Source organism: Peromyscus eremicus, chromosome 20, assembly GCF_949786415.1.
Source record: "Peromyscus eremicus chromosome 20, PerEre_H2_v1, whole genome shotgun sequence".
Classification (NCBI taxonomy): Eukaryota; Metazoa; Chordata; class Mammalia; order Rodentia; family Cricetidae; genus Peromyscus; species Peromyscus eremicus.
In genome coordinates this window covers 25,195,508-25,220,440 of record NC_081436.1, presented here as the reverse complement: position 1 = coordinate 25,220,440, position 24,933 = coordinate 25,195,508, and the positions used below count along the sequence as shown (strand labels likewise).

The 24,933-nt window shown below is 44.7% G+C and overlaps 1 protein-coding gene across 1 annotated transcript; it reads left to right on the top strand.

Moving 5' to 3' along the window:
* The first annotated feature begins 2,910 nt into the window (after positions 1-2,910).
* LOC131896914 (apolipoprotein L3-like) lies at positions 2,911-24,446 on the top strand. Its single transcript, XM_059247742.1, has 5 exons — positions 2,911-3,085; positions 15,389-15,490; positions 17,904-17,989; positions 19,929-20,055; positions 23,031-24,446. The coding sequence occupies exons 3-5, from the start codon at positions 17,977-17,979 to the stop codon at positions 23,872-23,874; spliced, it is 984 nt and encodes a 327-aa protein (XP_059103725.1). The 5' UTR covers positions 2,911-3,085; positions 15,389-15,490; positions 17,904-17,976; the 3' UTR covers positions 23,875-24,446.
* The last annotated feature ends 487 nt before the right edge of the window (positions 24,447-24,933 follow it).

Below are 24,933 nucleotides of genomic sequence, written 5' to 3'. Positions count from 1 at the left end.
CTCACGTGGATCTGAGCTGCTCAGAGGAGGAAGCGTTCCCTCTCTCTTTGAGTTTCTGACCTTTGTCAGGGTGTCACACAGACAGTGAGTGACAGTGGCAGCACCCACACTCCTGAGACCTGCGTCTCAGGACCCAGGAGATTCCTCTGTAAGTTGGGGAATGTGTTCTGGTCCCCCACGTGCTCATCTTCAGCACAGCTCTAGAGCAGGGTGTGGACCCATTTTATGTCCCCACTCAGTGACAGTAGAACTGGACTCAAGGCAGGGTTGGGTCTGGCTGTTTTTGTGAAGCACAGGAGAGGGTGTGGAAGCCCTCAGTGGGATCAGGGAGCTGCCAGGGCTCAGCTTGTGACAGAATGCTTGGGACATGGCAGGAGATCCTAGAGGATCAGTGTCTGCTGGGGGAGCCCACTCCACTGAGAAATGGAGGAAACATAGAGATGGAGGAGGGCGGGGGCCTAAGCCTGGCCATCCCTGGTGTCTGGTCAGTAAAGCTGGCTCTGGGGTACCACCACTGAAGCAGGATGGCGACAAAGCCTGCCTTCTGAGATACAAGAAGCCCACCTCCCAGGGAGGGGTTCTCACCCAACCTGTCTCTGAATTGCTATTCTAAGTGAGACTCTGTGGAAACTGAGGCTGCATGAGACAGTGGCTTGTCCGGGATCCAGGAAAGGAGGCTGAGCAGTGGAGTGTAGCCTTGAATCCTGTGGGCCTCACCTGTTCTCTGCTCAGCCTGTTGGGGGTTGGGGGGAAACGGCAGACTCTGTCTTGTGTATCCAGGTAAAGAATAAGACAGACAGCTGGGCATGGAGGTGTATGCCTTTAATCTCAGAACTTTGGAGGCAGAAGCAGGTGGATTTCTGTCAGTTCAGGGCCAGCCTGGTCTACACGGTGAGTTTCAGGAGATTGAGAGCTGCATAGTGACACCCTGTTTTGAAAAAAGCAAAAGTCAAAAGAGAATAGGAAAGACATGGGGACACCCACATTCTGTGATCAGACCTAGCTGGCTCCAGGAAGACACGTGTCTCAACCTCTGCCCCACGGGTCTCCATGGTTACTCACTACCTGGCTATTCCTTGCCCATGTTCTGTCTCATGGCAGCAGAGCCAATCTTGGTTCTTGTAGACTCTGGTTCCTCTATCAACTTCCTTATGGTTGATAGTCAACTCTTTCCCAACCTTTTAGACAAAGCAAGTTGCTCTGACCCCACAGTGTCTCCATGGACACTCTCTGCTGTCTCCCTGCTGGAGATGTGGGAAGCCTGTGGGAACCTCACTGGGCCCTAGAGAAAGAGGCTGCACAGCTGGTCCCAGTTACCAGAAAGGGCTGCTACAGGGATCGTGCCAAGTCCACTGCTCCTGTGGGAGGAATGGGGGTGGGGTAGATGGCAAGTGTAATGTGGAGAAGTGCCCTAGGGACACCGGAAGTGGAGAAGTACATAGGGACACCAGGCTAGAAGGGACTGGGCAAGCCAGCAGGGAAGAAGTGGTGTGTAAGAGCCTCAAAAGGGAAGGAAAGGGAGGAATTTTATGGGGTGGGAGGAGCCCAGTACAGGCCTGAAGTCCTAGAATGTCCCTCAATTGTGGGAGACTGGACGGTGATAAGGGAGTGACCACAGCAGGGACCAGGTATTATGTGCTTGTGGAAGCCCTTGAACCTGACACCAGGAGAAGCTTGTAGTCCTGACCCCTGTGTTCCCTCCTAAAGCAGAGGTAGGATGTCCCACTGCCACTAAATGCTGTGCAGACAGCCTTGGTACTGTCTCATCTGGAGAGCTCAGCACAGTGGGGAAAGGAGGCTCCCTGCCTGGGCTTCCAGTTCACCAGGAGCAGGACAGAGCAGACACCATCTAAGATCCCTTAACACACCTACCCAGGGGACGCTCTTCCAAGAAGGCAAAAAGGGCTCAGTCCAAGGCAGGTTCAGAGCTGACCAAGGGAGCCTTCCTCCACCCCAGTGCTGAGAATCCAGAGTCTCCTGCATGCTAGGAAAGTGCTGTACCACTGAGCCATATCTCCAGCACCAGAGGATTGTGGGAGAATGAGACTCGCAGTCAGATACTGTTAGCCATGTGTGGGGTTACCCAAGACTCAGTCTTACCATTATGTCTGCCCACCATCCCAGCTCTGTTTTGCACATGGTCCTTGTAGTGTCATTGGGACCCTGCAGCTTGTGAAGCAGGAGGAAAGAGAAAGGGACCCCCAGCTCTCCTGTCACACCTGTATCTATAGCAAGAGTGTGGTGGTATTATGTTCCCCGAAATATTGTGCACCCTAATAAACTTAACTGTAGTCAGAGACAGAACAGCCACAATATTAAACATAGAGGATAGGCAGTGGTAGCACACGCCTTTAATCCTAGCATTCCAGAGGCAGAAATCCATGTGTTTAAGGATACAGCCAAGCATGGTGACTCACGCCTTTAATTCCAGAAAGCGAGCCTTTAATCCCTTTAAGCGAGTGATGGTAGAAAGCAGAAAGGTATATAAGGCGTGAGGACCAGAAACTAGAGGCATTTGGCTGGTTAAGCTTTCAGGCTTCTAGCAGCAGTTCAGCTGAAAGCCATTGGGATGAGGACACAGAAGCTTCCAGTTTGAGGAAACAAGACCAGCTGAGAAGTTGGCCAGGTGAGGTTAGCTGTGGCTTGTTCTGTCTCTCTGATCTTCCAGTTCACCCCAATACAGCAAGAGACCCCAGAGGGCCTTTAGCAGCTTTCCCTTAGTTTCTGGCCTGTGTTACATGGTCACTGTTAGTTTGAACATGCCCCATGACCAGAATCCCGGATGTCAGGATGTCCGGTGTCCTAGAGGAGAGGCAGGATGGGGAGGGGCAGAGGAGTGGCTTCTGCACTGGGATGCACACCAAGGGACCTCGGGAGCCACTGTGCTCCTGTGATGAGGTCAGTGAGCAAACACCAGCTGCCGAGGAAAGGAACCTTCGGGAGCCATGGCCACCTCTGACAGGCTTCACAGGGACCTCACAGATGTGCTGGCTTATTCATTTCTCTTCACATGACACTACCAACATACGCCTGTACAGTCCATGTCCATCAGCCATAGATCCCGGGACACTCCTGTCAGAGTCAGGTGAGTCAGTCAGGTGTTCTTCTCAGTGAGGGAGAAGACCTGCCTTGGGATCATGGTATTAGTGAAGGAGATGGGAGAAGCCATTGCAGGAGCTGGGCTTTGGTGAAGGTTGGTTGCAGAAGTGTCCACAGCAGTGGTTTTCAACCTCCCTGATGCTGGGACCCTTTGATACAGTTTTCATGTTGTGGCGTCCCCAACCATAAAATTGTTTTTGTTGCCACTTCAGAGCTATCAATTTACCACTGTTATGAATCTTTATGTAAATATCGGATATTTCCAATGGTCTTAGGTGATCCCTATGAAAGGATTGTTTGAACCCAGAACCTTTGGTCTACAGTGTCTACTGCAGAAAGTGAGGGGTGGATGTCTCTGTAAATCCTATCTCTACAGTGTTGTTGCTTGGTATTTTACTCTTTCGGGGGGGGGGGGCCACCACCCAGCTCCCAAATAAATCACACACAGAGGCTTATTCTTTTTTTTTTTTTTTTTGGTTTTTTTTTGGTTTTTTGAGACAGGGTTTCTCTTTGTAGCTTTGCGCCTTTCCTGGAACTCACTTGGTAGTCCAGGCTGGCCTCGAACTCACAGAGATCTGCCTGGCTCTGCCTCCTGAGTGCTGGGATTAAAGGTGTGCGCCACCACCGCCCGGCGAGGCTTATTCTTAATTATAAATGCCTGGCCTTTGCTTGGCTTCATTTCTAGCCAGCTTTTCTTAAACCATCCCATTTGTCTTTTGCCTCTGGGCTTTTCCTGTTTTCTATTTTTGTATACCTTTGTTTCTAACTCCATTGCTTGCTATGTAGCTGGGTGGCTGGTTCCTGAAGTGCTCATCCTTCTCTGGTTCTTAGATCTCCTCCAAGTTTTCTCCCTGTATATATTCTTTCTGCCCGCCAGCCTCACCTATCTTTTCTCCTGTCTCGCTGTTGGCCATTCAGCTCTTTAGTAGACCATCAGGTGTTCTAGTCAGGCACAGTAACACAGCTTCACAGAATTAAACAAATGCAACATAAACAAAAGTAACACACCTTAAAATAATAGTCTACAACATTACAGAGAGACAGCCAGAGAGAAGACATCTTGAAAATGTCAGTCTGTCTTGGATGCCAAAAGCCAGTCTCTTAATCTGTTCTGAGACAATGAAAACAATGAGGCCTGTGACTATGTCATTAGAAAGGATAGAGGCCTGTGTAGCTCAAGGGCCAGGTGTTTGAGCTCCACCTCTGACTGGGGTTCTAGCATCACACACAAGATGGAGCAAGCATATAGGATGGGGACTCCCTTCCTTTTCTTCTTTCATTATTTTCTTCTTTAAGCTTTTTTTCAAAATTTATTTATTTATTATGTATACAGAAAAGGGTGCCAGATCTCATTATAGATGGTTGTGAGCCACCATGTGGTTGCTGGGAATTGAACTCAGGACCTCTGGAAGAGCAGTCAGTGCTCTTAACCTCTGAGCCATCTCTCCAGCCCCTTCTTTAAGCTTTTTATTAACATACAAATTACATATAATAATGAGTTTTGTTATTACATTTCCATCCATTTACTTGATACATTTTGATCATATTCACCACAATTAGCATCTTGAGCCACTTTCACTCATGCCGACCCCTCCCTCCCTCCCTCTTTGCAATTAATCACTCTTCAACTTCCCTGTGTTTTCCCTTTTTCTACTTTTGTGATCCTATTATATTGCTAGGCTTGGTCTATGACATCTGGTAGCATTGTTTTCTGAAGTTGGGTGTGCCTGTTTTGGTGTTCAGACATCTGGAATTGTGACTTCCTTTGACTGACTGCTCCTATAGTCAGTGGCCATCTCTGTCCTTTCTCAGGAGCTTTGGGTTGAAGTCTACTCTGTCAGACATTAGAACACTGCTCACTAGTTCCATTTGCCTGGAGCTCCATCTCCATCCTCTCACCCTCAGGCAGCATCTGTCTTTATCACCATCACCCATGTGTTCCTGGAGGCCACAAGTGGGTGAATTCTGTTTTAATCCAGTCTGCTAGTCTGTGTCTTTTGGTTGGGGAATAGAGAACATTTATATTCAGGAGTATTGTTGAAAGTATTAATTCTTATCATTTTGCTAAGGTTGAAATGTTTAGCTTTTTCCTGGTCCTCATCTACTTAACCAGTGCTCTTGTGGGACTTGCTCTCTCCTATAGTCTCTTGGACATGTTGAGCTTCCTCCTCGGTGTGAAACATTCCTTCCAGTATCCTCTACAGACCTGGATGTAATCATGAATTCTTTTAGCCTGCCTTGATCATGACTTGTTTTCCTTTTTCTTTCCATCATAGCAGTACTCTGGCTGGGTATAATGGGGTGGGAAAACAGATGTGGTCTCTCAGTACTTGAAATCCATAGTACCAAGTCTTTCTGGCTTTTAATGTTTTTCTATTGAGAAATCAGCTGCTAGTCTGATGGACCTATCTTTATATATGACTCACTGTTTCTCTTTTGCAGCTCCTCATACATTCTCTGTTTTATATATTTCGTGTTTTAACTATTAGGATATGGAGAGTTTCTTTTCTGAAACCGTCTATCTGGTTATCACTGTCTCTGGAGGGCCAGCCTCCAGGCAGCACCAGGGTTCACAAAAAATCCATGAATGTGGCAAGGGCCAGACTTTTTCTATCTGAGGGGTGTTAGGAAGAAAGTACTCATGCATTCTGACTGTAACTTTCTTTATTACTGCATCTTGAAAAAAATCTATCTGTCTCCATATAGTTATATCTCTCTTCTATACAGCCACACATCTCTACACACAGTTACATTTCTTTTTACACAGCTACATCCCTTTTCTACACAGTCACACATCTATACACAGTTATGACTCCTTTCTAAATAGCTTCACATCTCTCTCTACACACAACTCTCTTCTACATATCTCTTCCTACACACACCTTTACACAGCTACTGCTCCATCTCTCTACACAGCTACCCCTCTTCCTACATAGCTCTCTCTCTCTCTCTGCACACCTCTTTCTATGCACAGCTCTACATAGCTCTTTACACAGCTCTCTCTGCACACAGCTATACATCTCATCTACCTAGCTCTTTCTTCTCCCACCAACAGAAAATCTCTAGACAAATATGAGTTAAATATTCAGAGTCACATAGCATTTCTTGAGTAAACAATAATAAACAGAGCTATTCTGATAGACATAAGGAATCACACATTTTCTCTTAGGCTTGGAATGTCACACTGACAGGCTGATGAGTAACCAAGCAGGTAGCTCTAAGTGGTCAGGGTTCCCAGACAGAGAGTGACATTGAAATTCAGGACTTAAACAATAAACAGTTAGTTGGCTGAACCTTGACTCTTGTATCATAAACTGAGATTGGGTGTCTGTGCAGAAAGCCAATTGCTGAGAGGATTATGGCTACTAAAGTTGCTTTGTGCCTGACTTTGGTTCAACACACAGACACTTGGGAATTTGTCCTTGTGCAATTCGTCTACAGGGGCAGCTAGTCTATTTTGGATTTGTTTTGAGGTCTAAAATCAGCTAAATGTATCTAAAACTGTCTTTGTAGCTGAGAATACTGTTATTTCCCTATGTCAGCCTGAGCCATGAAAAGTATCCTGGTATTATTTCAATTCATCAAAATTATACAGCTTAAGAAGAGATCATCTTCCTGACCACAGATATATGTGTACCCAACACATGGAATATGTACATGAGATAAACACAAAGGCAGTGGGGGAAATATCCATAGCTGTTTTTAAGGAAGAAATGTAGTGTCACATGAGAAAAATTACAGTCAGAAGCAATTGATTTTCAGTCTGTGGTCCTGTAAACCTTGATTGACAAGATTCCTCCATCAGAGAGTTCATCTGGTGGTTCAACACCTGAATTATTAATTGACATCTGTTGTATTTATGTCATGGCCCATGACATCTAGTGTTCTATGTCTCTAGTACCCATCCAGATGGGCACCTTTTTCCCCAGAGAGAGGGCAGAGCACTCACATTGTAAACAAACATCACCGTCCAGATTAGAACTCATTCCATCTTGCAGTGACACATGCTCATTGAAGTCATGACTCTTCCCCCATATTGCTTGCAACACACATAGATCCACCACAGGATGAGCTATGGTGAGGTTTTGTAGATGAAGGACTCATTCACAGGAGCTGACAAATTTGCAAAACTTGGTGTGAACAAGATCATAGACAAGTGTTTTCCTGTGTGTGGTGGAGAGTTTGGAGTCTCCTCAGACATTGGAAGTTGTCACTAAGTCACATGCCCTGTTGTTCCCCATTTCTTCAGGCTGTCATGACCCTATTGAGAGGCAAGGGAGGGTTGAGGAAGTCCCTGAGCATGTACCCCAAGACAGAGCCAATAAGGAGAACACCATTTACCCAGTTTCAGGAGACTCCCCTTAGTCCATTTTGGGGGCAACTTTTCTATCCTCAACTCAACAGGCTTTCAGTATGAAGGCCCAAGGTTCTAGACCACACTCAGAAAATAGCTAGAGAAGAGATGTCAGTACCTCTAGAGGATGTAAGAGCTGCAGGGTTCCTGGTGCCAGGTATGGTGTCTCTCACAGGTTTTTTTGACAACTGTTTGTTAGTCCAGGCTGGAAGGAAGAATAAAACAAACTGTTGGGATGGAGTGGAGACAACTGTAATGAAGGCTGGTGTCTCAAAGTTTTGTCTGGGATAGGAGAAACTGTCATTTCTCCCTCCTTCCCCACCCCACCTGATCCCCCCTGTTCACATCTCCACTCAATCCCAAGTACACACATAAAATATTTTCTATTTCACCTTCCCAGGGAGATCTTTGAGTCCCACCTTAAGCCTTGTTACTTAACCTCTCTGGGTTTGTGGATTGTAGCATGAATATTTTTTATTTAACAGCTAATATCCACTTATAAGTGAGTATGTATCATATTTTTCTTTCTGGGTCAGGGTTACCTCACTCAAGATGACTTTTTCTAGTTCCATTCATTTGCCTGCAAATTTCATGATGTCATTATTTTTAACAGCTGAGTAATACTCCATTGTGTAAATGTACCACATTTTCTTTATCTATTCTTCAGTTGAAGGGCATCTAGGTTGTTTCCAGTTTCTGGATATTATGAATAAATCTGCTATGAACATAGTCAAGAAAGTGCCCTAGTGATGGAATGGAGTGTCTTTTGAGTACATGCCCAGGAGTGATATAGATGGAGCTTGAGATAAATAGATTCCTAATTTTCTGAGAAACTGACATATTGATTTCCAAAGTGACTGTACAAGTTTACACTCCCACCAGTAGAGGAGGAGTGTTCCCTTTGCTACACATCCTCACCAGCATGAGGTGATTGTGTTATTGATCTTAGCCATTCTGACAGATATAAGATGGAATCTTAGGGTCATTTTGATTTGCATTTCCCTGATGACTAAAAATGTTGAACATTTCTTCAAGTGCTTCTTGGCCATTTGAGAGTCCTCTGTTGAAAATTCTGTTTAGATCTTTACCTCATTTTTAATTGGATTATTTGGTTTGTTGTCTAGTTTCTTGAGTTCTTTATGTATTTTGGATATTAGTCCTCGATAATGTAGGGTTGATAAAAAATATTTTCCCATTCTGTAGCCTGCCACTGTCTTGTTAATGGTATCTTTTGCTATTGCTGCCTGAAGTGCCAGCCTCCAGCAGCCCAGGGTATGCAAAAAAATCCACAAAGATAGGCAATGGCTAAACTTTTCTATTTGAGTGATAGGGAAAAAGTACACATGCATTCTGATAGTAAATTTCTTTATTACTGCATCTTGAAAAAAATGTCATTGTCTCCACACAGCTACATATCTCTCCACATAGCAATATCTCTCTTCTACACAGATGCACACCTCTATACACTTACATATCTCTACTACACTGCCACACATCTCTACACAGCTACATGTCTCTATACAGCTACATCTCATCTACCCAACTCTGTTTCTCTACACATCTCTCTCTACACACACACCTCCTTCAACAGAAAAACTCTGGACAAAATGAGTTACATATTCAGGGTCTGAGCCATTCTGACATCACATGAGAAAATTACACTTTCTCTCAGGCTAGGAATGTCATGCTGACTGGCCAGTGAGTAAGCAAGCACAGAGCTCTAAGTGGCCAGCATTTTTCACAGAGAGTAACATTGAAATTCAGAACCTAAACAATAAACAGTTAGTTTGCTGAACATTGAGCCTTGTATCATAAAAGTAAGTTTAGGAGTACATGCAGAGATTCAGTTGCTATGAGGAGTTATATCTATTAAAATTGCCCTGTGCCTGACCTTAGTTCAACAGACATCTGGGATTCTGTCCTTGTATATATTTTGCAGGGACAACTAGTCTATTTTGAATTTGCTCTGAAGTCTTAAATCAGCTAAATATGTAAAAAGCTGTCTTTTTAGCTGCAAATACTGTTGTTTTCCTATGTCAGTCTGAGTTAAGAAAAATATCCTAGTATTCTTTCTATTCATCAAAATTATATAGCTTAAGAAGAGAGCATCTTCCTGACCATCCACAGATTATATATATCATACTCCCAATGGACTGTAGAAAGAAACCCACAGCTGTTCTTTTTAGGGAGGAATTGTGGTAACACATGAGAAAATTACAAAAACAAATGATATTCCACGGCCAGTATCCCCATGGTCTTTGCCTAGTGAGGCTCCCCTTCAGAGAGTTATCCATCTGGTGGGTCAACCTGTTGAAGATTGGTTGTCATCTGCTGTATATTTTATGGCCTCTGGCACTTTGTCTCACAGAAGCTTTTCAGTTTTATGAGGTTTCATTTATTAATCATCGATTTTAGTGCCTGTGGTGTTGGTGTTCTATTCAGGAAGTTGTCTCCTGTGCCAATGCTTTCAAGGCTATTCCCAACTTTTTCTTCTATCGGGTTCATTGTGTCTGGTTTTATGTTGAGGTCTTTGGTGCACTTGACTTGAGTTTTGTGCAGGGTGATATATATGGATCTATTTGCATTCTTCTACATGCAGATGTACAGTTTGACCAGCAACATTTGTTGAAGATGCTTTCTTATTTTCCATTGTGTATTCTGGCTTCTTTGTCAAAAATCAGATGTTCTTAGGTGTATGGATTTATATCTGGGTCTTCAATTCAATTCCATTGATCAATATGTCTGTTTTTATGCCAATGTCTGTTTTTATGGTTTTAATTACTAAAATTTTTTAGTAAAACTTGAAATCAGAGATGGTGGTAACTCCAGAAATTCTTTTATTGTATAGAATTGTTTTAGCCAACCTGGGTTTTTTTTTGTTTTTCCATATGAAGTTGAATATTGTCATTTCAAGGTCTGTAAAGAATTGTGTTGTGATTTTGATGGGGATTGCATTGAATCTGTAGATTGCTTTTGGTAGAATGGCCATTTTTACTATGTTAATTCTACTGATCCATTAGTATGGGAGATCTTTCCATCTTCTGATATCTTATTCAATTTCCTTCTTCAAAGACTTGAAGTTTTTATCATACAGGTCTTTCACTAGCGTGGTTAGTTTCCCTAAGACATTTTAAATTATTGTGAAGGGTGTTGTGTCCCTGATTTCTTGGTCAACCCATATTTTCATTTGTATATTAGAGGGCTACTAATTTTTCTTTAGTTAATCTTGTATATAACCCTTTCACTGAAGGTGTTCATCAGTTGTAGGAGTTCCCTGGTAGAATTCTTGAGATTGCCTATGTATACTATCATATCATCTGCAAATAGAAATACTTTGACTTCTTCCTTTCCAATTTGTATCCCCTTCATCACCTTTAGTTGTCTTATTGCTCTAGCTACAACTTCAAGTACCATATTGAGTAGATATGGAGAGAGTGGACAGCCTTGTCTTATTCCTGATTTTAGTGAAATTGCTTTGAGTTTCTCTCCATTTAATTTTATGTTGTCTATAGGCTTTCTGTAAATTGCATTTATTATGTTTAGTTATGTCCCTTGTATCCTTGATCACTCTAAGATTTTTATCATGAAAGGGTGTTAGGTTTTATCAAAGGTTCTTTCAGCATATAATGAGATGATCATGTATTTTTTCTTTCAGTTTGTTTACATGGGATATTATATTGAAGGATTTTCATATTCTGAATCATCCTTGCATCTTTGGGATGAAGCCTACTTGATCATGGTGGATGATCTTTTTGATGTGTTCTTGGATTGGTTTGGGGGTATTTTATTGAGTATTTTTACATCAATGTTCATTAGAGAAATTGGTCTGTAGTTCTCTTTATTTGTTGAATCTTTGTGTGTGTTGGATATCAGGGTGACTGTGGCCTTATAAAATGAATTTGGCAATGTTCCTTCTTTTTCTATTTTGTGGAATAATTTGGGGGGTATTGTTTAGCTCTTCTTGTAACAGCTGGTAGAATTCTGTGCTAACACCATCTGGGGCACTAGGCTTTTTTGGTTGAGAGATTTTAATGACTGCTTCTATTTCCTTAGGGGTTATAGATCTACTTAAAGTGTTTATGTGATCTTGACTTAACTTTAGTAAGTGGTATCTATCAAAGAAATCATCCATTTCTTTTAGATTCTCCAATTTTGTGGAGTGCAGGTTTTTGAAGTATAAGGTAATGATTCTTTGGGTTTCCTCAGTACCTGTTGTTATGTCCCCTTTTGTTTCTGATTTTCTTAGTTTGGATAATTTCCCCATGTCTTTTAGTTAATTTGGATAAGGGTTTGTCTATATTATTGGTTATCTCAAAATACCAACTTTTTGTTTGTCTTAATCTCTGTTTCTATTTTATTGATTTCAGCTCTCAGTTTGATTATTTCCTGCCGCCAACTACTCCTCTTGCATGTGTTTGCTTCTTTCTCTTCTAGAGCTTTCAGGTGTGCTGTTAAGTTGCTAGTATGAAATCCCCCAAATAATTTATGAAGGCACTTATTGCTATGAACTTTCCTCTTAGCACTGCTTTCAATGTGTCTCATAAGTTTGGAAATGTGCATTCATTTTCACTGAGTTTTAGGTAGTCTTTAAGTTCTTTCTTCATTTCTGCGATTTATACAGTTTCCATGAGTTTGTAGACCTTCTGTTGTTGTTGAAATCCAGCTTTAATCCATGGTAGTCTGATAGGATACAGGGGGTTATTTCAATTTTATTGTATCTGTTAAGAATTGTTTTGTGACCAAGTATATTTTGGAAAAAGTTCTGTGAGGTGCTGAAAAGAAGGTATATTCTTTTGGGTTTGGGTGAAATATTCTGTAGATATCTGTTAGGTCCATTTGGTTCATAACATTCTGTTAGCTCCAGTATTTCTCTGTTTAGTTTTTGCCTGGATGATCTGTCCATTGGTGAGAGTAGGGTATTGAAGAGTCCCACTATTAATGTATGAGAATCGATGTGTGATTTAAGATTTAGTAATGTTTCTTTTACAAATGTGGGTGCCCTTTCATTCAGGGCATAGATGTTAAGAATTGAAATATCTTGGTAGATTTTTCCTTTGATGAATATTAAATGTCTTTCTCTTTTGATTAATTTTGGTTTGAAGTCTATTTTGTTAGATATTAGAATAGCTACACCAGCTTGCTTCTTGGGTCCTTTTGCTTGGAATTTTTTTTCCAACCCTGTACTCTAAGGTAATGTCTATCTTTGATGTTGAGATTTATTTCTCATATGAGGCAGAAGGATACGTTCTGTTTTCCTATCCATTCTGATAGCCTGTGTCTTTTTATTGGGAAATTGAGTCCATTGATATTGAGATATATTAATGACCAATGATTCTTAACTCCTGTTATTTTGTTGTTGTTCATGGTGGTGGTGGTGGTGGTGGTGTGTGTGTGTGTGTGTATGTGTGTGTGTGTGTGTGTGTGTGTGTGTGTGTGTGTGTGTTTCACTTCTTTAGGTTTTTCTGGTGTGAATTATTTATTTCTTGTGTTTTCTTGGGTGTAGTTAATCTCCTTAGGTTGGAGTTTTCCCTCTAGTACTTTCTGTAGGGCTGGGTTTGTGAATAGATATTGTTCAAATTTGACTTTGTAATGTAATATCTTGTTTTCTCCATCTCGGGTGATTGACAGTTTCTCTGGGTACAGTAGTCTGGGCTGTCATCCCTGGTCTCTTAGAGTCTGCAAGACATCTGTCCAGGGCCTTCTGACTTTTAAGTCTCCATTGAGAAGTCAGCTGTATTCTAATGGATCTGCCTTTGTATGTTACTTAGCCTTTTTCCCTTGCAGCCTTTAATACTCTTTCTTTGTTCTGTGTGTTTAGTGTTTTTATTATTATGTGACCCAGGGACTTTCTTTTCCGGCCTAGTCTATTTGGTGTTCTATAACCTTCCTGCATCTTTATAGGCATGTCCTTCTTTAGGTTTGGAATTTTTTCTTCTATGATTTTGTTGAAAATATTTTCTGAGCTTTCGAGCTGGGATTCTTCTGTTTCTTCTATTCCTATTATTCTTGGGTTTGGTATTCTTTTCATGGTATCCCAGATTTCCTGGATGTTTTGTGTTGGGAACTTTTTAGATTTAACATTTTTCTTTCCTTGATAAATCTATTTCCTCTAGCATATCTTCAACTCCTAAGATTCTCTCTTCCTTCTCTTGTATTCTGTTGGTAAAGCTTGTGTCTGTAGTTCCTGTTTGCTTACTAGATTTCCATTTCCAGAGTTCCCTCAGTTTGTGTTTTCTTTATTGCTTCTATTTCCATTTTCAGTTCTTGAACAATTTCCTTCACCTGTTTGTTTTTTCTTGACTTTGTTGGCATTCTTTATGGGATTTACTGATTTCCTCCAAATTTTGTTTGTCTTTCCCTCAATTTCTTTTCTCCATGTAAATAGTTTTGATTTCTTATGAATTACACATCATGAACCCCAATCTCTCTCCTTTCCCAGGGCTACCATTTCTGCTCTTTACCCTCATAATCCCCCCCAAAAAAATAGAAAATAAAAATTTAAAAAAAGAAAGAAAGTCTTGCTGTAGAAGCCGTGGTGTGTCATGATGTATCTATCACACAGTATAATACTCTTTTGTCCAAACAGCTTTACTTGCAAATGTTCTTTGCAATGAGTCGTTGGTCTGTTTTGAGGCCTCTGGCTTCTGCTACACCATCAATAATAAACCCTCTCTGAGACTCCTGCGTATCCTGCTGTTGCCCTGGGTCATGGAGATCCTGAGGCTATGGTCCACAGGACCAGTCCCTTCATGTGCTCCAGCAGCTCATAGATGGTTAGGTGTTGGGGTGGGCCATTTCAAAGCCCTGGCCCTGGCCCTGGCCCTGGCCCTGGCCCTGTGTATTAGCTGAGTTGGTCAGCCCACCAGCTCTCCTGCACCCAAGCCACCAGGGCCAGCCCTCTCCCAAGCTGCCCAGGTGAGTGTCCAGGCTGACTCTCTGGAGTGCTGTGGCCAGCAAAGAGTGGGGCCAACTCTCCTGGGCCCACATCATCCGGGCCAGCTCTCCCACTCCCATACCATCAGGGCCAGCTCTCCCACTCCCATACCATCCGGGCCAGCTCTCCCACTCCCATACCATCAGGGCTAGCTCTCTTACACAGCCCAGGAGAGGGGCAAGGCCATCTCTCCTGTACTCATACCACTGCTGGCACCACTGTGCGGTGGCCAGTGTGGGGTTGGGTCAGCTCAGCTCAATACTCAGACATCAACATGGGTTTCAGACAGCTGCCCAGACTGAGGAAGTCCACACAGCCTTTGGGGTTAACATGGATCACAGACATTGACAGAGACCCCTGCTACAGACATGGCCCTTGGTGGCAGCACAGGTCCAGATAACACCATGGCCTCAGGTGGCAGTGCAGACCTCCCACATCAGGCTGTTCTTCACCCCTCCATCCTTAACCAGCCTCAGAGGCCTCAAACCCGTCATTCAATCTCTTTTACCCAAGTGGTTTTCTATGTCCCACCTCTTCACCCTACAATACTCCTATATTGGCAGTCAAAACCCTAACAGAAACTTCCACCTAGCAGGTGTACTTGGGGAAAGCCAGGGCTGGTCAGAACCCAGGAGGTGTGGAGAGTGATCTGTGGTGGGTTCCTGGGCCTCTAGTGCAGTACTTCTCAACCTTAATCAGTTCCTCATGGTGTGGTGACCCCAACCTAAAATTTTCATTACAACATCGTATCTGTAATTTTGTTACTATTATGAATCATGATGTAAATATCTGAAATGCAAATGGTCTTAGGCAACCCCTGTGAAAGGGCCATACAAGCCACTCTCGTGGCCGACTCTTGTTTCTGAAAGACCATGGAGAACCTACGGACAACATGGGGGTGTGCAAAGAGGAATCTAGAAACTCATTGGTCTTGTGAGAGAATGGACAAGAAAGTGGGTGAGGGTGGGGTCAGTAAGCTGAATCTGAGGTTTTGCTTTCAGTTTGAGTCCTGGCCTTTGTCAGATTGTCACATACACAGCCAGTGGCGGCACCCACACTCCTGAGACCTGGGTCCTGCTCAAGTTTGGACAGAAGACTTCACGGTAAGTTGGGGAAGGTGATCAGTTCCCCCACTTGCTCATCCTCACCACAGCTCTAGAAGAGGGGTGGACCCATTTTATAGATGCACTCAGGGACAGTAGATCTTGGCTCTCAGCTGGGTTGGGTGTGGCTGTCCTTCCTAAACACAAGAAAGGTTGTGGAAGCCCTCAAATGGGTCCGCTGATCTTCGAGGGCTCACCTTGGATGAGAGAATGCTTGGGACATGACAGGAAACTGCAAAAGGAAGGCGTCTGCTTGGGGTGCCCACTCCACTGAGAAATGGAGCAAACAGAGAGATGGAGGAGGGCGGGGGCCTAAGCCTGGCCATCTTAGGGGCCTGGTCAGTTAAGCTGGCCCTGGGGTGCTGATACTGAAGCAGGATAGGGACAAAGGCTGTCTTCTGAGATACAAGGAGCTGTGGGGTTTGGGTGTCCCCCAACCTGTCTCTGAGGCCCTAATCTATGTCAGGATCTGTGTGGAAACTGAGGCTGCAGAAGACAGCGGCTTGTCCAGGAGCCTGGAAAGGAGGCTGAGCAGTGGGTGGCGTGCTTGTGTCGTCAGGGCCTCACCTGGCATCATTTCAGCCTGTGGGGGATGGGGAAAATGGCAGGCTCTGTCTTATGTATCTAGGTGAAGAATAAGACAGACATGGACATACACCCACTTTCTGGGGTCTAACCAACTAGCTCCAGGAAGCCATGTGTCTGAGCCTCTGTCCCACGGGTCTCCATGGTTACTTACTACCTGGCTGTTATTTCCCCTTGTACCATCTCAGGGCAGAAGAGCAAATCCTGATGCCTGGAGACTCTGGTTTGTCTGTCTGCTTTCTTATTGTTGTCCTGCACTTCCCAACCATTTGGACAGAGCAAGCCACTCTGACCCCACATGGTCTCTGTGAGCACACTCTGCTGTTCCCCTGCTGGAGATGTGGGGTGCCTGTGGGACCCTTGCTGGGCCCTAGAGAAAGAGGCTGCACAGCTGGTCCTGGACACCAGGATCATGCTAAGTCCACTGGTGCAGGAGGAGGAGTGGGGGTGGGGTAGGTGGCAAGGGTAATGTGGAGAAGTGCCCTAGGAAACAAGGCATCCAAGGCAGGGAGAGACTGGGCAAGCCTGAAGGGAGGAGCTGAGTATCTTGTCCATTTGTGCCTAGGGATTGTGCCCAGGGCCTCAAACACGCTGAGGGACTTTCCACCACAGAAACGCAGCCCCAGACCCAGACCTCGGTGTTGTTTGTTCTTAGTTAGAACTAGGGTCTCCGTGTGAAGCCTCAGCTGGCCTCATATTGCCAGCAACCACCCTGCCTCAGCCTCTCCAGTGCTGAGGTACCACGTGCAGTCAGATCTATTGTGCAATAGTAGATCTAGAGAAAATGCCCACCCCCACGCAATGCTCAGGTGAGTGTGGGTTCCCATACTTTATTTATACAGCATTGAGCCTCATGTTATGAAAAAGTTAAATGTTGAAGCTCTGTGATCCAATCACTTTGCTTCTAGAAATATCTTCCAGTAAGGTGTCCACAGCGCAGAAATTTTTTTTAAGAGAGTGTTTATTTCACATGATGATTAGAAGCTGCCTAAGGTTGAACATTTAGGGAGGGCAGAGGACTGGATGGGCCGGAGCAGGAACAGTGACAGGGTGTGACGGGATTCCAGCCCTGGTGGAGTGCAGGATCCTGAGGAAACAAGGAGGGGGTGAACTTTGAGAGATCACTGTGACCCTGTGAATTTAACTATTCAAGGGCTCAGGCCCTGATGTGGGTGAGAAGCCATTCACAGTCACATGAGGAGGGGAAGAAATGCTGCTGTGTGTTTTTTTGAGAGTGGAGATTCATATCTAAAAGGTGGTTGACAATCAGAACAACCCAGGGTCAAGTCTCTAGTCCGGCATTACTGTGATAACTTGGGGGTGTCAGCAAATTCTTATGGTCTTCCCTCCACTTTAAAAATGGGGTTCACAACAGTCTTCATCTCATGGAGGATGTTGATCCCCTAATGAGGTGTGTGTGAGGAGCCTTGTGTGTTACAGACATACAGTAAATCTTTCCTATTAACATTAATTCTCATGTGTTCCCACCAAGTAGTTGACAGAATATCTCTTCGCATTTCCCCTACGTGTAGATTGTATATTGCTTTTCTTCATGGATATGTCCCTAGCTCATGGCATTCTCCGTGGACACTAACAGAGCATGAGAGCTCTGACTTGCCCAGGATGAGGGGGGAGGGTAGACGAGATGACTGACATCTGGAAGTAGCAGTGCAGGGCCCACTGGAAAAGAAGCACTCTGGCTGTCAGTCCATTGGTCCTCCACTGCCACCTGGTGGAACCACTGGGCCTCTGGCCCCTCCCACCAGATGTCCCTGCAGATGTCCCCATTGCATCTCACAGTTTTTTTTTTCTTTCCTCCTCCTTCCAGTCTAGAAACCTGAAGAGCCTTAAGGAAAACCTGTAGGAAATCCTTGACTTGTGCTCAGAACCAGAACGTCCTCATGGCAGTATCAGGTAGCCAATTTCCTCTTCTCTGACTTCTTCCAGATCACCAAGGTTCCAATGGAAAGGGAATTAAGTATATAAGTGTGTATGTAAGGGTGCTGACTTGACTGTGTGACATCCCCCAGAGGCTCTTGCATTAAACACTTGGTCTCCAGTTGGGGTTGCCATTAGGGAGGTTAAGGAAGTCTTAGAATATGGAGGCATACTGGAGAAGATCCATCCCTCTGTGTGGGCTCTTAGAGTATATGGCCTTTCTGAGTGTGGTGTGTGTGCCTTAATCCCAGCACTTACCAGGCTGGGTAGTTGGATCTCAGTGAATTTGGGGCCAGACTGGTCTACACAGTAAGTTCCAGATCAGCCAGGGCTTCATAGTGAGACTGTGTTTCAAAAACAGAATAAAATAAAATAAAGCTAAAGAAAACATAGTTCATAGTTTCATCCCCACCCCCACCCCCACCTTCTAGAACATTCTATGCTTCTTAGGTACAGTTGAGATGTGATCTCTCAGCTTCCAGTACCTTCTTCTGTCTTTTTCTCTTCCACTAGGGACATCTAGGCCTGTGGAGCTGGAAGCCAAAATGAATCTTCATTAATGTCTTCCTATCATGGTACAGCAACAGAAAAGGAACTAATACAGAAGCTGGCGTCATTGAGAGGGCTCTTGCTGTGACAAACATGACTAGATATAGATATATAGATATAACTGCAGCTAGATATGACTATCTCTCTATAGATAGATAGATAGATACAGATATACCTATAGATAGAGAGATAGAGAGATAGATAGATAGATAGATAGATAGATAGATAGATAGATAGATAGACAGACAGACAGAGGGATATATAAATGTGAGAAATTAGGGAGACTTTGGAAATGTAATGCAGTTGAATACTATAAACATAACACAATACTATAAACACAACACTGCAGGATCCTGGCAGACAGTAGTTCTGAGAGCAAGAGAAAAGAGCTGTGGCTTGCTTATGAGGATTCAGAGTGAAGCAAGGAATTTATTGGCTTCTGGGCCAATGTTCATTCCTGTGATATTATGGCCAATAATCTGGCTTTTTTTCTGTCAATGTCCTAAGGATTTACAGAAGGCTAAATTGAAAGCAATGGACTAATTTTTTGGTGGGGGAAAGGTCAACAGAGCATATCGAGTCTGTGGATGGTTATTAATGGTAACCCTTTAGATCTACAATATAAACCTACATTTAAAAAAAAAGCAATTGGGACAGCAAGAAATGACAGATGTTTGACATTTTGCATTTGGGGAGAAAAGGACACTAGAAAGTTGAGTGTCACAGAATGACTGTGACTGTCAAGGACATAAGGGCACTGAGGGGTGGCCCCTGCTCTGAAGTGGGATAACGGCAGGGTGCATTCCAGGCAAGGAGCAGCCAGCTAAGCTCCAGCTGGAGAATGGAGAAAGCACAGAGCTTTCTTGCTTCCGGAAAGCCATTGCTTCAATGTACAAAGCCGCTGTTGGGTGGATGAATGTGACAAGGATGTGTTCCAAGTGGGTAGTCAAACCTGGAAGTGTTGTCTATGTGGTCCTGGCTTTGGAGACATGAAATATTCAAGAGTCAAGGGCTCATGGATGCCTTGGCTTCTGAGAGCCCTGAGTCCTGCCATGTTCACAAGACACTGATATTGATTGCATTTTCTTTGAAAATTCCATTATTGACACAAAGAGAAAATGATAACCCACTAATTTGGTCTTTATTACTTTATTTCCTTAAAGTTCTGTCTCCAAATACAGTTGCTGGACCTAAGAGATTTTACATATGAATTTGGGGGACATCATTGAATCTCCAACCCTGGAGATTCCATTAGGACCCATGAACACATTCTCAAGAATATGGAGTCTCACCACCTCCTGCTACTTGGTATTTAGCCCCTTCCACACTGTCTTCTAACCTCATTCTTCTTCTTCTTGGTAAATAGTGGGAACAAGAGTCATATCTGAACTCGCTGATTTACTCACAGAGGAATTCCTCAGAGAGGATCTCAAGCGCCTGATAACTGAAGATGGAGTCTGGAAGGCATTTGTGGAGGCAGCAGGGTTGTCAAGGTAACCTGCATGGTGCACCCAGCACTGCCCACCAGATCATGAGGATGAGGGTTTTCCTGGGCAGGCATACCCACTCTAGGCAGTCCTGGGGGGAAGGGGGGTTATGGACCCTCCTCAACCATCCAAGAGGAGTGTTTCCACCATGTTATTCCTTGATGGAAATCACCTCAGGTTGATTGAAGATGTCGCTCAAGGTGCCAGGACCATGTCTGCCCTCTACTAATTACGTGACCTTGGCAAGTTAGTTAGCACTTCCTGAGTTTCACCACCATGAAACTGCAGTGTGAGAAAATCAGATCATGTGTGTGGAGTTCTCAACATGTGGCAGTACACAGTGGGTACTTCTGGAAGTTATCACTGAGACATACTTTGGAAAGGATGAAGAGACCAGGGCCAAGGGTCTCCTGGGGGAGATTGGAATCATAAACTTATTTGAGATAAGTGTAGACATGATCAACTGAGTCCCCAGGTTCTGTCTCAGTCAGTTTCTTCCCATCTGAGGAGTTTCAACAACAGCAGGGTCCTTGTGTGGGCTGAGGAGGCAGAGAGCCCACAGTGCAGCTGCACAGAGCTGGGTTGACCCTGACTGTCCTTACTGAGATCTGGAGCCCCAGTACATTCAGTAGGAATGGGAATTCAGTCTGAAAGGATGTGGTGATGACAGCCTGGGGTGAACAACAGGTCAGGGATGGAAAACCAAGTGCCAGCACCCTTCCCAAAGCCCAGAGACCAGGGCCAGGGTCACAGCCAGGGTTCAGGGGAGACTGTGAGTGACTCTAGAGAGGAGGTGTAGGTAGAAGGCTGGGACAGCAAGGCTCGAAGGAGAGAGGAATTGATGGTACAAGAAGAGGCCTGGCAGAGGGCATGCAAGAGGGACAAGGGACATTTATCTCCTCTGCTCTGACCTCATGCATCATGGTTGTGCAGTGATGTGCTAGGGTGTGCCCTCCACAAGCTGTGTGTGCTCAGGGGTTCTCAGGTGTTATTTGGGGCTCTTTTCTGTTCTATACAGAGCTCCCTGAATATTAGGAAGGATGTGTGGCTAGAAGCAAGAGCCCAAAGTCAGTGTGATTGGAGGATGGTTTGCAGAACTCAAGAGTCTGAGGGGGTCCCAGGTCACCATCTCAGAGGAAAATACTACCCTTATTGTCTTGTCCAACTTCAGGGGATGTCCAGCCTATTTATCACTATTAGTGATCTCCAGGCCCCTTGCATCTTTGCACGTGGCCTTGTTGTGTTCAAATGTGACACTGTCACCAGCTGTGGGGTCTGATAGTCTAGTGACCACTGTCTGCAGAACCCTGAACTAGAACTGTCAGGTGGTGGGTGGGTCAGGAGTGAATAAGGGTTGGGGTCAGCATGCAGCCAGGGTCAGTGGCCGTTGTCCTGGCTCAGTCACCTCAGGCAGGCACTGACCTTGTGAGCTCCAGCCAGGGAAGGAAAGGAATTTGGGAATCTGCAAAAAGCAGACAGCAGGCAAAATGATATGGAGGGTCGCTTGTGGCTCTGAGGGGTTTGTTTTTGGGTTTTATTATTAATTCTCAGAGATAGTTAAATGAAAAACTGAGAAAAGAGTTGCAGTGAGCCCTTCTTTTTATATTTAACACCAGCTGTTAATAAAGGACTACTCCAAACCAACCAGGATTGTGAATTTTCAAGAATCACCCATAAAACTCACATATAAGATAGTTACAGTTGACCATGGAGCACAAAGGGTTAAAATGAGCCAATGAAAACATGCACCAGGCAGAAATGAGAGAGCTTCAAGCTTGAAGTTTCTTCTCCTCAGGACACAGTGTTGTCCTGAATCACAGTGTCACAAGTCACCTGACTGCTGCACATCAGGAAATCACATGACTACTGTACACCAGGAAATCACATGACTCCTGCACACCAGGAAATCACATGACTCCTGCACACCAGGAAGCCCACCTGAGGAAAGAATATTCATCCTGAAGCAGGGTCAAGCAGACATTGCTCAAGACTCTTGCCTTAGGGGACAGAGATGGAGCCATTCTGTACACAGAGACCTGGTGACTTACAGGCACCAGTCAGGGAGTGCAGAGACAGCACATCCCTTACAGGGACACCAACAACAGATGGATTCCAGCGACACCGTCCTCATGGGAATCTTCCTGAAGTCAGTGCCTTGGCCTCCAGTTCCCCTGAAGGTCAGAAATGGCACCCGAGTTCCCACCACACCCCACATCTGTAAAGTTGAGCATTTTTATAGGAAATTCTTGGGAACAGATACATCTCAGATCCTGCATTTCCCCACTTTGAAATATTTGCAGATATTTAGTGGAGTATCTTACACATGGGATCCAAATCTACCCTAATGCGGACACTGTGAACAGTAGATGGAGCTGGTTTATGCAAAGCTTTTAAAACAAATGTGCTGTCGCTGTGTATTGTCCCATGAGGACAGATATGGAGCTTTCAGTTGCTCGGGTTTGGGAGCATTTAAGATTGAATAATCCATTCTTGGTGAGCACTGTGTATGGTGCATTGCAGAGCTCCCCTGGCAAGCACAGGCATTGCTGCAGGCTGGGTACTGAACGGGCTGCAGACGACTTTCTGGCAGCTGAGGGCAGAGAGGAGACTCTTGGGGAAGGGGAATCCCTCACAACACACACAGTTCTCTGAGTTAAACAGTATTTGCTCTAAGTCCATGTCCCCGTGTTCATCTGCAGGGCTCTCAGAGGTAGTGATGACATTGACCTTGAGTGAAGTCATGTTATCAAGTGCCTCTAATTTTATCAAGTGTCTTGACTTGACTTTACACACTGACCCCTATGGACTAAGGACCTTGGGCATCTATGAAGTACCAAAACTCATGGTAGAATGCAAAATTATGGATCTCTGCAAAAAAAAAAATTGCTCCCTGTTGGGTTTGTCGTATGGAAGTGAAGTTTGAACAAAGTTTTAGCTTTAAATAACTGTTTTTCTCATGCACTTGACCTCTTCTGTCACAGCGAGGAGGAAGCTGCACTGCATGATGCACTGAAGGAGCGTTTAGCCCAGGAGCCCACCGATGAAAAGGACAGGCTTGAGAAAAGGAGGTTTTTGGAAGAATTTCCTGTGTTGAAAAGGAAGCTTGAAGAACACATCAGGAAGCTTCGAGACCTGGCTGACCATCTTGACCAGGTGCACAAGGACTGCACCATCTCCAATGTGGTGTCCGGCTCTGTCGGCACTGCCTCTGGAGTCCTGGGCATCCTTGGATTAGTTCTGGCCCCCTTCACAGGAGGGACCAGTCTGCTGCTCTCAGCAACTGCAGCGGGGCTAGGAGCAACAGCAGGTGTGACAGGTGTCACCACCACCGTTGTGGAAGAATCAATCAGAGTGTCAGATGAGGCTGAAGCCCGGCGCCTGGTTGGGGCCAGCCAGAATATAGCTAAGGAGATTTTTAATATCATCCCTAAGTTCACATTTAAATTAATTAACACAGGTGTGGATTTAGTCAGTGCCTGGAAAACCATAGGTCAGCAGATCCGTGCCATCAGGGTGGCCAGGGCCAGCTCTCGCTCAGGAACACAGGCCAGGAATCTCAGAAACTTTGCCCAAGGTTTTGAGCAGGTGAGGAATGCCTTGTCTGGCTTGGCTCTTCCAATGACCAGAGGAGCCAGATTTAGAGCAGCAGGTTTAGGTCTTGTCTCACTTGGATTGGATGTGTATCACCTTGTGACTGACTCAATGGATTTGCACAATGGGGCAACAACAGAGTCAGGGGGAGCGCTGCGGGACCTGGCTCACAAGCTGGAGGAGAAGTTGCGGGAATTTGAGCAGATCTACATGGATCTGCAGTCATACCTGTAGCTGGAGTTTTCTCTCCGGGTCCCGCTGAGCCCTGGCAGTCTGACAGCCCACTTATAAAATAAACACAGAGATGCTTATATTATTTACAAACTGTATAGCCGTGTCAGGCTTCTTGCTAACTGTTCTTATATCTTAAATTAACCCATTTCTATAAATCTATACCTTGCCACGTGGCTCATGGCTTACCGGCATCTTTACATGCTGCTTGTCATGGTGGCAGCTGGCAGTGTCTCCCTCACTCAGCCTTCCACTCCCCAGAATTCTCCTCTCTCCTTGTCCCGCCTACTTCCTGCCTGGCCACTGGCCAGTCAGTGTTTCATTTATACAGAACGATATCCACAGCAATACCTGCCTCAGGGGCCCCCCTCCCTCAAGGAGCTAAGAGTCCAGGGGAGATGACATGTACAGGGGTGGGGATAAGGAGGCATACAACATAGTCTGAGTCTAGGGAACTGACTGTTGAGGAGTTTGTATTTCTATGTCCAAGCACAGCAAGGTCAATGCAGACAGCCAGTGACTCACAGAGAAGACAGAAACTGGAGTCTAAAATGAAGGGCCAGAGTGGGAATGGGACTGAATCATGGTGGGTGTGTACAGGGAGGGCTGTACGAGAACATGCCAGTGGCCAAGTCAGAGGAGCAGCAGGTGGCAATTGCAGATGGAGGTGTCAAACCACCAGATGGAAAATCCTGATGGGCGAATCTCAGGGTGAATCCCAGCTAGCCGAGGCCCCATGACCACAGACTCCAGAATGTCTTTAGCTTCTCCTGTGTCTTCACACGTTTGCTGCTGGCATCTTCCTCTGGTATTTGGCGTGGTGTGAATGGGTGTGTCAAATAGCTTTGAGGTGAAAAACCCAAGAAGACCATCTAAAGTTTTAAAAAGGCACATAATTGAATGAGAACTCATCAAGGTCAGGGAACAAGAACAAAGCAGGCCAATTATCATTAGCTGATGTGCCTTTCTTGTTTGGATTGGTTGATGACCAAATGTGATGATTAATTCCTTATATCCATTTCTGCCCTCAATCTCCTGATATAAAAAAAAAAAAAAAACTAT

What these genes read in the sequence shown, in the direction of transcription:
- LOC131896914 (XM_059247742.1), top strand. An exon ending in GAGGCAGCAGGGTTGTCAAG is followed by an intron (nt 20,056 to 23,030) that starts GTAACCTGCATG and finishes CTTCTGTCACAG; the next exon opens with CGAGGAGGAAGCTGCACTGC.